This window comes from Centroberyx gerrardi, chromosome 6 (assembly GCF_048128805.1).
Source record: "Centroberyx gerrardi isolate f3 chromosome 6, fCenGer3.hap1.cur.20231027, whole genome shotgun sequence".
Classification (NCBI taxonomy): domain Eukaryota; kingdom Metazoa; phylum Chordata; class Actinopteri; order Beryciformes; family Berycidae; genus Centroberyx; species Centroberyx gerrardi.
This window is the reverse complement of record NC_136002.1, coordinates 6,820,972-6,834,474: the sequence shown is the minus strand read 5'-3', so window position 1 is coordinate 6,834,474 and position 13,503 is coordinate 6,820,972. Positions and strand designations below refer to the sequence as shown.

The following is a 13,503-nucleotide window of genomic DNA, read 5'->3' as shown; positions in this document are numbered from 1 at the left end:
CATGGACCCCTGGTGGTCGCCGGACCAAACGTTGAGAACCACTGGTCTAAACCATAACAACTTTTTCTTTCTTTTCATAGAGCCAACACATTTTCTATGTCAAAGTTCACTGCCATTTCTTCACGAGGGAGAACCCCACCTTGAGCCAGACAAGCTCATACCAGTCAGGAAAACCAGATCAAAACCAGTTCAACTGAAACTTTGCAACACAACTGTGTCTTTGCCCTGTAATGCATATCACTTGGTGGGTCAGAGCAGGCCCTCTGCTTTCCCATATTGTTCTGTTTATACTCAGGGCCAGCACTGCAGGAATGTAAGAGTTAACTTCCCATAGCTACAGTAGAGTTTGAAGGAATGCCGGGGCACCTGTCAGACTTCATTGCAAGACGTCTTGCTATCTGCCTGGCTCGCTTTCATATAGAAGGCTATTGGCAGCAACAATTTCACTTTGAGGCGACAGACAGCACTGCTTGAATGTTGCCGTCTCAACAGATACAGCGGACTTGTGGAAGTCTATATGTACTTGTAACTTGATATTAAACATGTAAAACACATGCAAAAAGATGCAAGGTACTCTCTCAAAAGTTAGGATGGCTTTATTTGATGGACGTAGGAAAGAATGATTGGACCAAACAGTGGAAATTTTCCTCTTCAAACAAATGACCTGATTGGTTGACCTGATTTGGCTATCGTATTACATGGACAGGGAAGTAGTAGTGTAATATTCCGATCAGTCACAGTCCGGTATGTTTCGCCTGACTCGTAAAACAAGACCAGAAATCAACAGATGTCATTTTTAGGGAACTTGACTGCAGCAAGTGTGTAGGCCTACGTGTGACTCAGATCTTATTGAAGGCGGCCACGTCCATTGACTGAACATACTCGTCGAAGGCGGTGATGGCGTCCTCCAGCTGATCCGTGCCCACTTTGTCGTCCTCTACCACGCACCCTATCTGCAGCTTCTTGATGCCGTAGCCCACTGGGACCAGCTTGGACTGCCCCCACAGCAGCCCGTCCATGCTGACGCTGCGGACGCACTCCTCCAGCTTGGCCATGTCCGTCTCGTCGTCCCAAGGCTTGACGTCGAGCAGGATGGAGGACTTGGCGATGAGGGCCGGCTTCTTGGACTTCTTGGCCGCGTACTCGGCGAGGCGCTGCTCCTTGATCCTGGCTGCCTCGCCGCTCTCTTCCTCGTCATCTGAGGCGAACAGGTCGATGTCCTCATCATCGTCGTCGTCTTTGGGTGAAGCGGGGGGGGTAGTTGCGTGGACGTACTGGCTCTTACTTAATGGGAGGCCGTCCCTTTCCCTGTGGAAGGTCTTGATGTGGTTGTACCAGCGCAGGGCGTGGCAGAGGGCTGGCGAGGGGGTGTAGGGGATGGCGTCGAACATCGCCGCGTCGGCCCGGGACGCCACAAAGCCCTCGATGTAGCTTTTATCCACCAAGAAATCGTTGAGGGCTTTGAGGCCGGCCGGTGTGCTCATGTCACCGAAGACCGTTTTAGTGGAGGCGGGCGGGGAGAGCGGGGCCCGCAGGGACCGGTCTTGCGTGGGGAACTTGTGCTTGACGACCTCCTGCATGGGGACGTCATGTGTGAGCTGGGTTTCGGCAGTGTGGCCACTGGAAGAACCAAGGCAACAAAGCAACAGGTAATGAGTCACTGAGCTTAATTACCATGCGCTAACCCCCAGGCACAAATAACCTAAATTAAGGACAGACATGCATGCACATGCCCACACACACATGCACACCAATCACACCACAAACTCAAGGCACAATGGATTCTTGTTCATTTTAATTCTTCTGACTTTTGGAAAAACAGCCACATCACTGATATAAAACACTGGCGCTCCACATTATGATGCTGCACCAGGCAGTCCATCACTTTTCCCATGCTGAACAGATAAGCCAAATACCCTCTCAAATGTCAATTTGTGATCTATAAAAAGTGTCTTTTAAACATGAATTTCAATTTTTTTCTCAATTATTCCTGTACTGCACTGATCTGGGCTGAGACTACAACTGCTGTGCGTTTTATGAGTAGGGGTTTAGGAATGTGAAATCACAGGAAGGGTTCGATGTCGATCTCCAGGGCGGAGCAGGGCATGGTCAGCTCGAAGCGGTTGATGACGTCCGGGTGGAGGACCCCGAGGCGTCCTACGCTCTTCCCACACACAAAGATCTCTGCGCAGCGACCGGGGAAAAAGGTGGAATCTGAGAGAAAAGGAAAAAAGGGAAAAATATTAGGAAAAAAAACTGTACTCTGTGGTTTTGGTACGGGGACAATGTACCAAATGGATTAGGCCTCCATTCCAACTGGCGCTGATATTAATTTCGCATCCGGATTGTGTCCAGATATGATTTAGCTGGATTACATTTACACCTGGCATTAAAATACATGTCTGGAATGCACACTGAAAACAGATTTCTCTTTCCTTTGCCACTCCCTTTTGTAATATTTACGTTATTTAACAGTGACGGTAAACACCTCGTCTCACTTGTTCCCCATCTGTGACTATCCTGACAATTTTTTGAACAGCAAATGTAAAAGCTTTCATGAACCGGCTATAGGTTGGATCATTATTGTATTAAGCAACAGAGTAGCACAACTGATCCCATCACACTGTATGCATGTCAATGCCAGGTGTCAAGGAGGTCGTTGAGACAAATTCTTCACAGTCCAGATTGAATAAAAAGCCTCAATAGCCAGTGAGATGAAAACACCCTTGTCAATCTGAGAGGCATTTGCTCACTTTGCTCACAAACATGCAGACAGACTGGTCAGAGACTTTAACGAGATACAGGGTTGCTATGGCGACAGCTCCACACACAGACATGGCATCTTCCCATGGTGCACTGCTCCTTCCCACGCTGCCTGGCTAATGGGTTCCAGAGCCCACTGCTTAGATGTTCACTCATCACTATGGATGAAGGCTTACAAAATACATGGGCTGTGCTTGGGAACGTACGTGTGTGTGTGTGTGTGTGTGTGTGTGTGTGTGTGTGTGTGTGTGTGTGTGCGCTCAGGCAACTACATTAGGGACTTTTTACCATTTGCTTCATTTGCCTGCGTTGCGTCTATTAAGCGTATTAAAACGCTGGAGTGTGTTTGCGTGGACGCACACGTCATGTACTTGTACCCTGAGCAGGGTGCCATGGCAACCATATAAATAGCTCTGGTACATCTTAAATAACCAATCAGTCAATGAAAATCCTACACTTGAGCCAAGCCACTTCCACCCACTCTGCTCTAACTTTCAGCGAAGCTCTCAGCAAGAAGTGGAGTTAGACCGATGTATCAGTTTGCCAGTATCACCGGCTGATACTGGCCTTTTATTAAGACCTGGAAATCAGCCAGTCAGTGTCGTCGACCTCCGATATGATGGACGTTCCTCCTTGACCACAGCTAGCGAATGTTTTATTATTAAATGGCTGGGAAGAGAAATCACAGAATGACTTAACAGCTTCAGGGGTGTCAAAAAGCCTGCCTCACCCTGCCTTAATGAGCAGCCAGCCCATCAAGAATAATTTCATTACTCTGGCTTTCAATGGAGCGTTTTAGTTTCCCCATGATGGTCTAAATGCTGTTTCAGAGGCTTTTCCACCCTGACAAGAATAAGATTCTACGGGAAAACACTTAATCTTTTTGGAAATATTTGACCTATAAATGATCAAATTTAAGCATATTTGAATATCGGCAATCGGCAGGTCCACATCCATAACATCTGTACTGGCTCTCAGAACTCCATGTAGGCCGAACCCTCAAGGTCTCAAGGTCACTAACTGAACAGAGAGGAGTCAGGATGAGCAGAGTGTCTCCCCTCACGGTGGGTGTATGGGCCAGGACCCTGCATTGGACACAGTTGTTAAGTGAAACGTGGGCATCTGCTTCTTAAGTGGTTTCTTCCTCCACTTCTGAGCCCCTGACTCCATATTCCTCCCCCCACTTCCCCTTTGAGTGGAGGAAACCCAGCTGACATGTATTCCCACTGCGGGCATCTCAGCCAATCGCTCTCAGCCTAGCTGGGAGTGGTGGTGGACTTTGGCTTGGCTAGTAGCGGTGTGTGTGTGTGTGTGTGTGTGTGTGGGAGGGGGTTAATAGTGCCATCCCACCCCGCTGATGGACAGAGGTGGGTGAGTGTGTGTGTCAGGTGAGCTCTGAGATGGGGTCATGACCTTGTAATGGGTTAAGGACACGCTGACATATGTGTGTGTGTGTGTGTGGGGGGGGGGGGGTGTTAGACTAATGGTGCATGAAGAGTGGAAAAAAAATAGCATAGGAGAGAGACAGAGTGTGTGAGTCCAGCACACTTGCGCATTAGTGCGCACTGTGAGAGCGAAACCATTTTAGTTCCCTGTGTGTGTGCTTGTGCGTGTGTGTGTCAGATGGGCAGTGCGAGCACCCGTGGGTGGGTGTTGTATGTGCCAGTCTGTCTCGCTGCACGGCACTGCAGCGGGTGACGTGACTCCCGTGCGCTCTCCCACACTGCAGACATCACACGCTCCCGCACCCCTCCTCGCCCACGCCTCCGACCACTGCTTTTCCATCGGCCACTCTCCTGTCATCCCTCTCTTTTTGCATTCTCTCTCTCTCTCTCTCTCTCTTTGCCCCTCTTCTCCATCTCCCTCTGTCTTATTCCTTTCCCCTTTCTGCCTCTCTTCATCTCCCTCATTCAGTGATACCTGAGCCCATTGATTTGCCTGCTGTCTGAATGGGCCAGCAGAGCCATGGAGATATCCTGTGGTGTGACCTTGGAACGAGCGAGCCAAGGGGAGAAGGGAAGGGGGGGGGGATGGAGTGAGAGAACGAGAGAAAGAAAGGATGGAGAGAGGAAGGATGGAGCAAGGAATCCAAAACCCAAATGATTTATGAGAGCTACTTTAGGAAAATGAGAGCCAAAATTTGTCCAAAATTTGCTTGTGTGGTACTTCTGTCCCTCAAGCCTGACTGCTGATCTCAAAGCATTGGATCATAAGGCCTCATAAGAAATATGAAACCTAACAGTCATACAGCCAACTGTGCCTGTCACATGTCACCACTGGTTAATGTCATTTTCCTATATAGTCGTGATTTATGATACAGTTTACAGGATCGATGTGTTCTAGATCGATGTGTTCTAGATCGATGTGAAAAAAAAAAAAAGACTCTTCAAAAGCTTTTGAGGTTTGGAGTGCTGATGCAAGAACACTGACCTAGCCATCTCATTCATGATGACTTGAGAGAGAAAACTTTTTTGAAAATTTGCACTCTTACTCAGATATATTTCATCATTAGAGTAGAGACGCGCAACACAGCAAAGTGGTCTGGAATGAGCTCTGGCTCACAGCCCCTCATCCTCTCTCATTAAACTAGATGACAAATGGCAGAAAAGTTGACTCTCTGGGTGGAAGCATTCGCAGATTTTATCCAGCGAAAGGATGACAAGAATATTGGACATAAACAATGTTTGGTTTCCGTGGTCATTCACAGAAGAGGGAACCGAATTATCCTGATTTTTGAAGGTAAGAAGATGCAATCAACAACTTTGGTGTAACAGAAAACTAATATACGGAGTAGTGTGACGAGCAGGGTTCACACCATGGCCTGAGGTAAAATTCCATGACTTTCCATGACTAACCTGAGCGCTTCCATGACCTTAAAAAATGTTCCTCCTTCCTGGTTCATGTTATTTTTCTAAAGGGGTGAACAGCCTGGTTTCCGCTACAGATGGACTGAAAACCATCGACTGCAATGACTTTGTGAACCAAGCTGTAAAACACATTCTGGTATAGTCACGTGACCCAATTGTAAAATTCCCTGATACACCCTGACTTCCCCAGAGAATTCATCAAATTCCCTGACTTTCCTGTCTGGAATACGCCTCTCAAAACTCCATGATATCCACAACTTCCATGACCAGTGGAAACCTGTTGTAACAAGCCCAACGCTGCATAGTCACTCCTAATCATAGGCTGGATTTACATAATCACAACGAAATCTGCCTTTTAACCTCACGCGACCCAAATTCGTTTCTTGTTCTTCACCAGCGTAGCGAGGAAATAAACATGATTTGAATCACAGAGGGGCTCTGGGATTTCCCTTTTCCTGTATAAATCCAGCCTTAGAAGGAATTTACCAACACAGCACTTTAAATACTACATTCCCATATCCCCGGGTGCTGGTTCCCATCCCCCCCCCCAGGCGTCTCACCGTCTGCAGCCTGGATGTGGTAGCCCTCTCCCCGGGCCGGCTTCACCTCCAGCAGCTGCATGGCTCGGTCCAGCAGGCCGTGGATCACCTCGAAGCCCGGGCTCTTGTTATAGTAGACGGCACAGAGACGCCGGCTGTTCCTCGCTCCTACGTCTGGATGTATAATAATAAATATTATTTATTATTAGTAGTAGTATTATCCTGGATTTCAACAGTGTGTTTAAACAGAGTGTTTTAGTATCCCATGGTCTAAATGCTGTTTCAAAGGCTTTTCCTCCCTGATGAGAATAAAAACACTGAATACTTAACCCTAATTTAAAGATACTGAATTGTGGCATAAAATATTAACTATTGGCAGCTTTAATGCACAAATATTGATACGGGAATTGGGCTTCAAAAACCCTTATCAAACCTCAATTTAAAGGGTGAGTTGGCCACTGTGTGTATGTGATAAGCAAGTCAAACGGACTGTCACTTTATAATGCACACACACACACACACCTTTGGTCTCATCCTTCAGCACCACGTCAGATATCTCAAACAGTTTCAGGGGAAGGGGCATCTTCCTGTTGGCTGCTACTGTTTTCAGCAGGCCAGGCAGCAGGGTGGTGCGCGCCACCTGGTGGAGGAAAACAGCAGTGATGTTGGAAACATGACAGTCAGTCAGAGAGGCAGAGCGCCCTCTTATGGAAACAGCCCTACCTACCAAGTTATGATTAAATGGGAGCCCCCAGGACTTTTTTTCTGTGCTTGCCATTTAAAGTATAAGCGGCCTTTCAAAATGAAAAACACTGCTGCAAAAAAATGTCCATTTTATCAAGTAATTTAGTCTTTTTTCCCCTTTTTCTTAAAACTTCATCTGCAGCTTTTGAAATGTTCTTCAGTGTCAACATCTTAAAACAAGGCAGAATAAAGCAGATCACTCTACTACTATCAAGATAATGACACTTATCTCAAAGAAACTATTGAAGCAAATTGATTTGCTTCAATAGTGAAATTGGAAAGAGTGAAATTGGAAAGAAAAATCTGCCCACTGGCAATTTTTTTCACTTGTTTTAAGAAAATATTTCAACTCTCCACTAAACACACACAGTGTCCAGAAAATCCAGAAAATAACCTTTCGGAGCAAAGTGAGCCGATGTACAGGAATAGTTCACCCCAAAATGAAAATTCAGTCATTAACTGAACCCCATGTTAATCGAAACTCTATTGCAGTTCGTACGAAAACCAAACCCACAGCGCCATAGTTCAATCTCAGCCTTCTCTCAAACTACTGTTAACTGCCAACTTTTTTTCAAATTTCTCCAAACAGCTTGTGCAATATAATCTGTGTTTTGTAGCCAAACGACTGCACTGTGGGTCCAAACGTCCAATATTTACCTCATTATCTTCTACTTACAAGCTGTTTGGAGAAATGTGATGGACATTTTATGGTTTTTGGAGCCACTGAACAGCTATTTTCTAGTTTCAATCAGTATCCCAGGGTCTACATCTATTATAACGAATCATTACATAGAGGTTTATTTGGGGGAATCGCTGTATACTCTAAGTTACCTGGAACTCGGCGGTCTTGGGGTTGGAGATGTGGACGGCCCTGGTTTCGGAGAGCTTCTTCCCCAGCCTGTCTGCTATGTCCTCTTGAGAACACTAGGGGAAGAGAGAGGGGACAAATGACTATCAGCACTTCAGAGAGGAAAAGAGTGTTTGTGTGTGTGTCTGTGTTTCTTTTCTCACCAGGGCGAAGTTGAGGGCCTCTGTGAATCCAGCGGCGGCCAGGTCTTGTCTCAACAGCTCTGTCAGCTTATTCAGTGGGAACTATGAACATATAAAGGAAATACATAAGAACACACACCACTTTTAGATGACTTACATTGGTATTTGGGTACATGCACATCAATTACAAACACGCAGAGGGTAATCCAGGTACCTGATTGGCTACGGTGTAGGTGCGTGGCGTGGTGCGGGTGATGTTGTTGAAACCGTAGGCCATGGCGGCGTCCTCCATGATGTCGCAGGCGTGGATGACGTCCGAGCGAGTGGGAGGGATCTCCACCTCGATCTCGTCGCCGGCGCCCGTGGGCTGGGACAGCAGGCACATCCTGGTCAGCAGCTGGGCGATGCGCTCCGTCGACTCACTGGGGAGGAGTGAGGGGACGGCCAGTCATCAGGTTGGATTCAGAATGTTTCTTAGGGCGCGTTCACACCAAGCATGTTCGGAGCGGTTTACTCAAACTCTGTTCACTGCTTTAGTTTTATAGGTATAAAGAGGTGGATGTTGACATTTGATAGCCAGCAGTTACTCGTGTTTGGAAAGCTTCGCATGTGAAAAATAAAAAGTAGAGTCCGCACACTGCACTACTCCCATTTATACATTTATTTACCAAATACTGGCTATCTTGTGACGTTTCGAGCCTTTGTGCTCTTCAGACAGGAAAGCCTAGCATAACAAAATATAGGAAATTGGGTTGTTGCAGCAGCAAATAGTAATAGGATACAGCAAAGAAAAACAGAATACATATGCAAAGAATATGAAAATGAGGTGTCATTAAACACAACGCAACCGACACAGTATGAATACAGTATGAAATATATGACTGAAATGAAAATATATGAAATATAGAATGTATGACGGCACGCAAAATAACAGTAGATGCACGGGGAAAAAATTGATGAAAACTATGTACAATACGCAAATATACCAAAAATATGAAATCCATGCAGTATGAAAATAAATGGAAAATTCTAAATATATGAACATACTGTATATGCATTATGTAACAAATGTGACAGAATGTGTGATGTGCGTTGTATTCCCAGTCAATGCCCACTAAGGTGCTTCAGATGGAGTATTTTCTTTCTTTTCTACATGCATAGTGTATAGTTTGAGTGCCAAGGTAGTGTTCCTGATTAGTCCCCCATTTACAACCCCAGGTGTGAAGGTGTGAAGGTGTGAAACTGTGGGAGTGTGAAGTAGGGTGTTGCTGAAAATGTTCCCTGGGTTAATAAAAGATAATTAAGTGGACCGATGCCCACACAGCAGTCACCCCATAGTAAAATACATTTTGTACAATGTTTCAGTTGTTACTGAGTCGGCTCAGATGGCTCACCTGATGCCAACTTGGCGGTTGATGAAGTCACTGGACAGCCTCTCCTTCCTGTAAGCCAGCTCCTACAGTCAGTACAGGGAACAGGGAACAGGGAAATGACATAAATTAGACAAACCTAGGAGGAATACATCTCACAGTAAACTACATAGGACCTGCTACAAGCTGGTTGTAGTGGGAATGTATGCAGTACCGGGTATACGCAGGTCCTGCCGTCTGGGTACACCACCTCAGCCTCCTCCACCCTGAAGGAGAAATAAAGAGGGGAGATGAGACAGAATATAGAAAATGTTATCCTCACAATAGCTGTGCTTCCATCTAACCATTAAGAGAAGTTTTGCAAAAAAAAGCAACGTGAATCAGGTGCATTCCATCAGCTGGATTGAAGAAAATAAATCAGCCTCCTGAACAAAAGAACAGAGCTACTACAGAAAACACATCCACAAGAAAAATGGAAAGAGGCTTTCAAGTATTGGGCAAGTTGTTATTGTTCTTCAGAGTCGGCTAGTGTTGGCCATATTTCATACTGTCTGAGGACAAATACAAAGAAATGCACTTGGCAAGATTCTACTGCGCAAACTAATGTCCATACAGAACATTAGTCAAGTCCAAAAACACATTTGAACTGTTGTGGAATGAGACTGAACCAAGCCTTCATTGTTATTTATTGATTGAACAAATGCATTCCCATTGCTATTCATCATCGAAAACCAACAGGCTGTTTCCATTCGGCCTTTCTAATTCAATACATCAATACACAGATGAGAAGCCAGATATTGGACTCACGTGAAAGGCTGTGAACAGTACTCGCTGAACATGGTCACCATCATGTCCAGTACGATCTTTGCCTGGAGGGAACATGGTCAGATTTAAGTCAGTTTTCACCAATAACAGTGACTGGAGGCTTCATGTTATTCACGCAGTTCTCATTTCCCTGTTCTCCTCTTAGTCGTACCTTGGTTACGTCTGTGGCCGTGCACTCAATGAAGACGTTCTTTGTCTTTAGGGAGATTTTTGAATGGTCCCCTGGAAGACAGAAATAAGTGTTTGTTAAAAAATTACAAATCAGAATCCATTTGGTCAGAGGTGAAGAGGGAAACATAAAAACCACAGCACTCACCATTGATGATGGGAGGCATGGACAGGACAACGCCGTTGCTGTCGTAGATGATGGGGTACGCTGGCTTGTCTTCAATAATGTGAAGGTAGTGCCTCAAGTGGCTGTCGGTCTGTAGGGATCAGGAGCACAGCATTGGGTTAGTGTGGACAAGCTATAGCAGTACATAACTGTTCATCTGACTGCTGTCCAGCCAATTAGCTGCTCACCTTGTAGAGGCTCATGAGCTGGGTGGCGGTGTACTCTTTGGTCTGGTTGAGGGGTTTGAAGCAGATGTCTCCAGGAGGCTTGGCCGTGTACGTGAAAGGGCCTGAGATGGTGTCCAGGTCATGGGTCCCGATGGCCACCAGGGACCTCTTCCTGCAGATACATCGGTTAATGGTGGAATAATATTAAAACGACAGTGACTCATTAATCACACACGCACAAACAGCAGTCAAATGCACATATTTCTTTCTTCCACATCTACCTGAAACAGGCTAAACCAACACATTAAACAAGTCATACTAACCACTTCTCCTGCAGTTGCCATCACCTACATGAAGGTGACATCATCCAGCATTGCAGCCACAATGATACAGTTAACAAAATAAGCGAGTGAGGTTAAGGCAGCGGCTGATCTGACCTGCAGACGTTCTGGTGGAGCTTCTCCTGCAGCTCGATGAAGCTGTCGTAGCGCTCCTGGGTGAGGGTGATGTTCCTCAACACCGCCGCCACAGCGTGGGGTCGCACCGCCGCCGTCTGCACAGGCACACACAGGACACACAGTTATCCATAGACTATAGCCAAATTCTGACCAATGGACAAGACGGTGACACCTGAGGTTAGCTTCAGTTTACGGTAAACGATTTGATCTCCAGTAGGATCTTCCAGTTGATCCCCAAGGCCATGTTTCCACCCACCTCCTTAGTGATGATCAGCCTCTGAGGCTCTCCGCTGGCTGGGCTGACACGCCTGTAGCGAGGGGCCTCCATCCTGAGTACACAAATGCAGTCAGTACAGCAACACTAGAGCAATTATACATGCACCAAACCCAATATGGAGAATGAACTTGTGTCTATACACCTTCTTTGACACAACCAGGAACAAAACACATGCCCTCACCCACAAGAATGCTTTAACTAACGCTGTTAATACATAGTCATTAATTTAAACTGAAATGATGTTTCTTCCTGAATATGTCCAGGGGTTTAGTGTTCATCACATAGTCTTCCCATGCCAACACACAGCGTCCCACTCACTTGTTCTTGAAGACCTGCAGTCCCCGGACCAGCCCCTCCAGACACAGCAGGTCATAGCGGTTGGCCGGCACATCGATCTTGTACAGGATGACGTCAGACGCTCCAGATGCCTTGGAGTCGCCTTGCTCACGACTGATTATCTCCTTCTCTGAGGTCTGCATGGGGGTCAGAGCAGAGGGGCCACTGCTTATATGTCGTAGTACAGTAGCTATTTTTCACATTATTGTCTATGGTGGCTGATCAGCACAGATTTGGAATTCATGGGTGCACTGTGGTCACTGTGACATTGTCAACCACTTTATTACTTGCAATCATGAAAACACGACACTCAATAGGATCAATAGACTGGCTTCATCTCTTGTGGAGTCACTTTACTTACAATCTCATCCAGCTCCAGCCCAAACTCAAAACACAGCTCGTCAAACTCCTCATCGGCTAGAATAAAGGCAGAAAGTCATAATTAAAACAAGTCATATACTGTACCTACCAAGCACCCACTACAGTTTCTGATCAGTCATCTATCCAAGTTTAAATGACAGGAGCCAGGAAATGATGCAATCACGTTGAAATCTAACGCGGAGATGTCAGTGTCAAAGAAAGTTGTACACTACGAATAATTCTAATCACAACAGCGCGGAATGCAGTAGCAACTAAATGAATATCTAATATTTAGTCAGTACTGCCATGAAATACGTGGCTGTATTTATTTAACAAGACAGCAGTGGCAAAGCTAACTCGGTAGCCGCTCCATTCATGAACAGCTGCTACGTTGCTAACTGGCATGCTAACGAGCTTAGACAGTTCTCGGTTTATTTTCCAGCGTCAAAAGGACGCTCGTTACCGAAACAGACAGTACGTCCCTTAATTGAACATGTAGTAAGAATGACTCACTGTATGTTCTGCCCAAAGCTTGGAAGAGAAGATCCCTTTTGACACCGACAGTCGGCATGTTGGCTGTTAGGTGCTAATCCTCCTCAGCCCTGTGGAAAAGGACCCTACGAGCCGGCTGTAGCTGTCTAGAGAGTGCCTGACTGAAAACCAGCCTCCTGTCAGTATTGCGTTCAATACTACGACTTACTTTGGAAACACTGTATCCACAAATGTAACGATTAAAATTCCATCCCTGTTGGTGGTTTAAAAATGACACCCACAAAGAAAAAAGATATCAAACCATAACATCCAAAATTAAAACAGTTCCAACCAAAAAATGACCAAAATAAAAACTCAAACCAAAGTGACATCCGACATGTACTCGATATTTATTTCAAACAATCTTACATAAAATACAGTACTACTATCAAGTCTCTTCACACAAATGACATTTATTTTGGTACTTTTTAACTTTTTAAACAAACTACAAAAGATGCAAAATAAATTGAATACATATTTCAGATGCATTTAATTAAAATACTGCTCGTCTCTGACTCTCAGAATATGTCATAGTATAAATATATGCAGATAGTATTTGCAGTTGTTTTCTTTATTCAGTTTCCTGTTCATGCTGGGTTTTTGTTTTTTTTTAAACAATAAAGCACTTAGTGGCCCATTGGTATGAGGTACAAAAACGTATAATATGGGACTTTTTCTATTGTTCTTCCACAGATTGAACCACATGAGGGAGCCAGAGTCTTGAACCTACAGAATCCAGCCTGCCAGAAAGCACATCTGAGGCTTCCACTGCCTTTCACTTTCTAACCAAAAGTAGTTTATTATCAAGGTAGGCATCCCTATTAGTACCTCATGGTTTCCTCAGACCAGTATGTTCTACCTAAAGTTGTCACTTCAGGCCTACACAGTTTTGAGTTCTTATCAGTGTGTGTGTGTGTGTGTGTGTGTGTGTGTGTGTGTGTG

General features: G+C 45.4%; 1 protein-coding gene and 1 pseudogene across 1 annotated transcript; both read right to left on the bottom strand.

The window, feature by feature from the left end:
- Positions 1-580: 580 nt before the first annotated feature.
- LOC144539405 (elongation factor 1-beta pseudogene) lies at positions 581-1,614 on the bottom strand (annotated as a pseudogene).
- Positions 1,615-1,778: 164 nt separating this feature from the next.
- farsb (phenylalanyl-tRNA synthetase subunit beta) lies at positions 1,779-12,638 on the bottom strand. The gene is made up of 17 exons (XM_071919634.2): positions 12,544-12,638; positions 12,032-12,087; positions 11,653-11,807; positions 11,314-11,386; positions 11,037-11,152; positions 10,621-10,771; positions 10,415-10,523; positions 10,250-10,320; positions 10,081-10,142; positions 9,488-9,539; positions 9,298-9,359; positions 8,118-8,325; positions 7,925-8,005; positions 7,745-7,837; positions 6,692-6,809; positions 6,191-6,343; positions 1,779-2,214 (listed from the first exon to the last, which is right to left on the bottom strand). Exons 1-17 carry the CDS (start codon positions 12,599-12,601, stop codon positions 2,063-2,065), a joined length of 1,770 nt encoding a protein of 589 aa, XP_071775735.2. The 5' UTR covers positions 12,602-12,638; the 3' UTR covers positions 1,779-2,062.
- Positions 12,639-13,503: the final 865 nt, after the last annotated feature.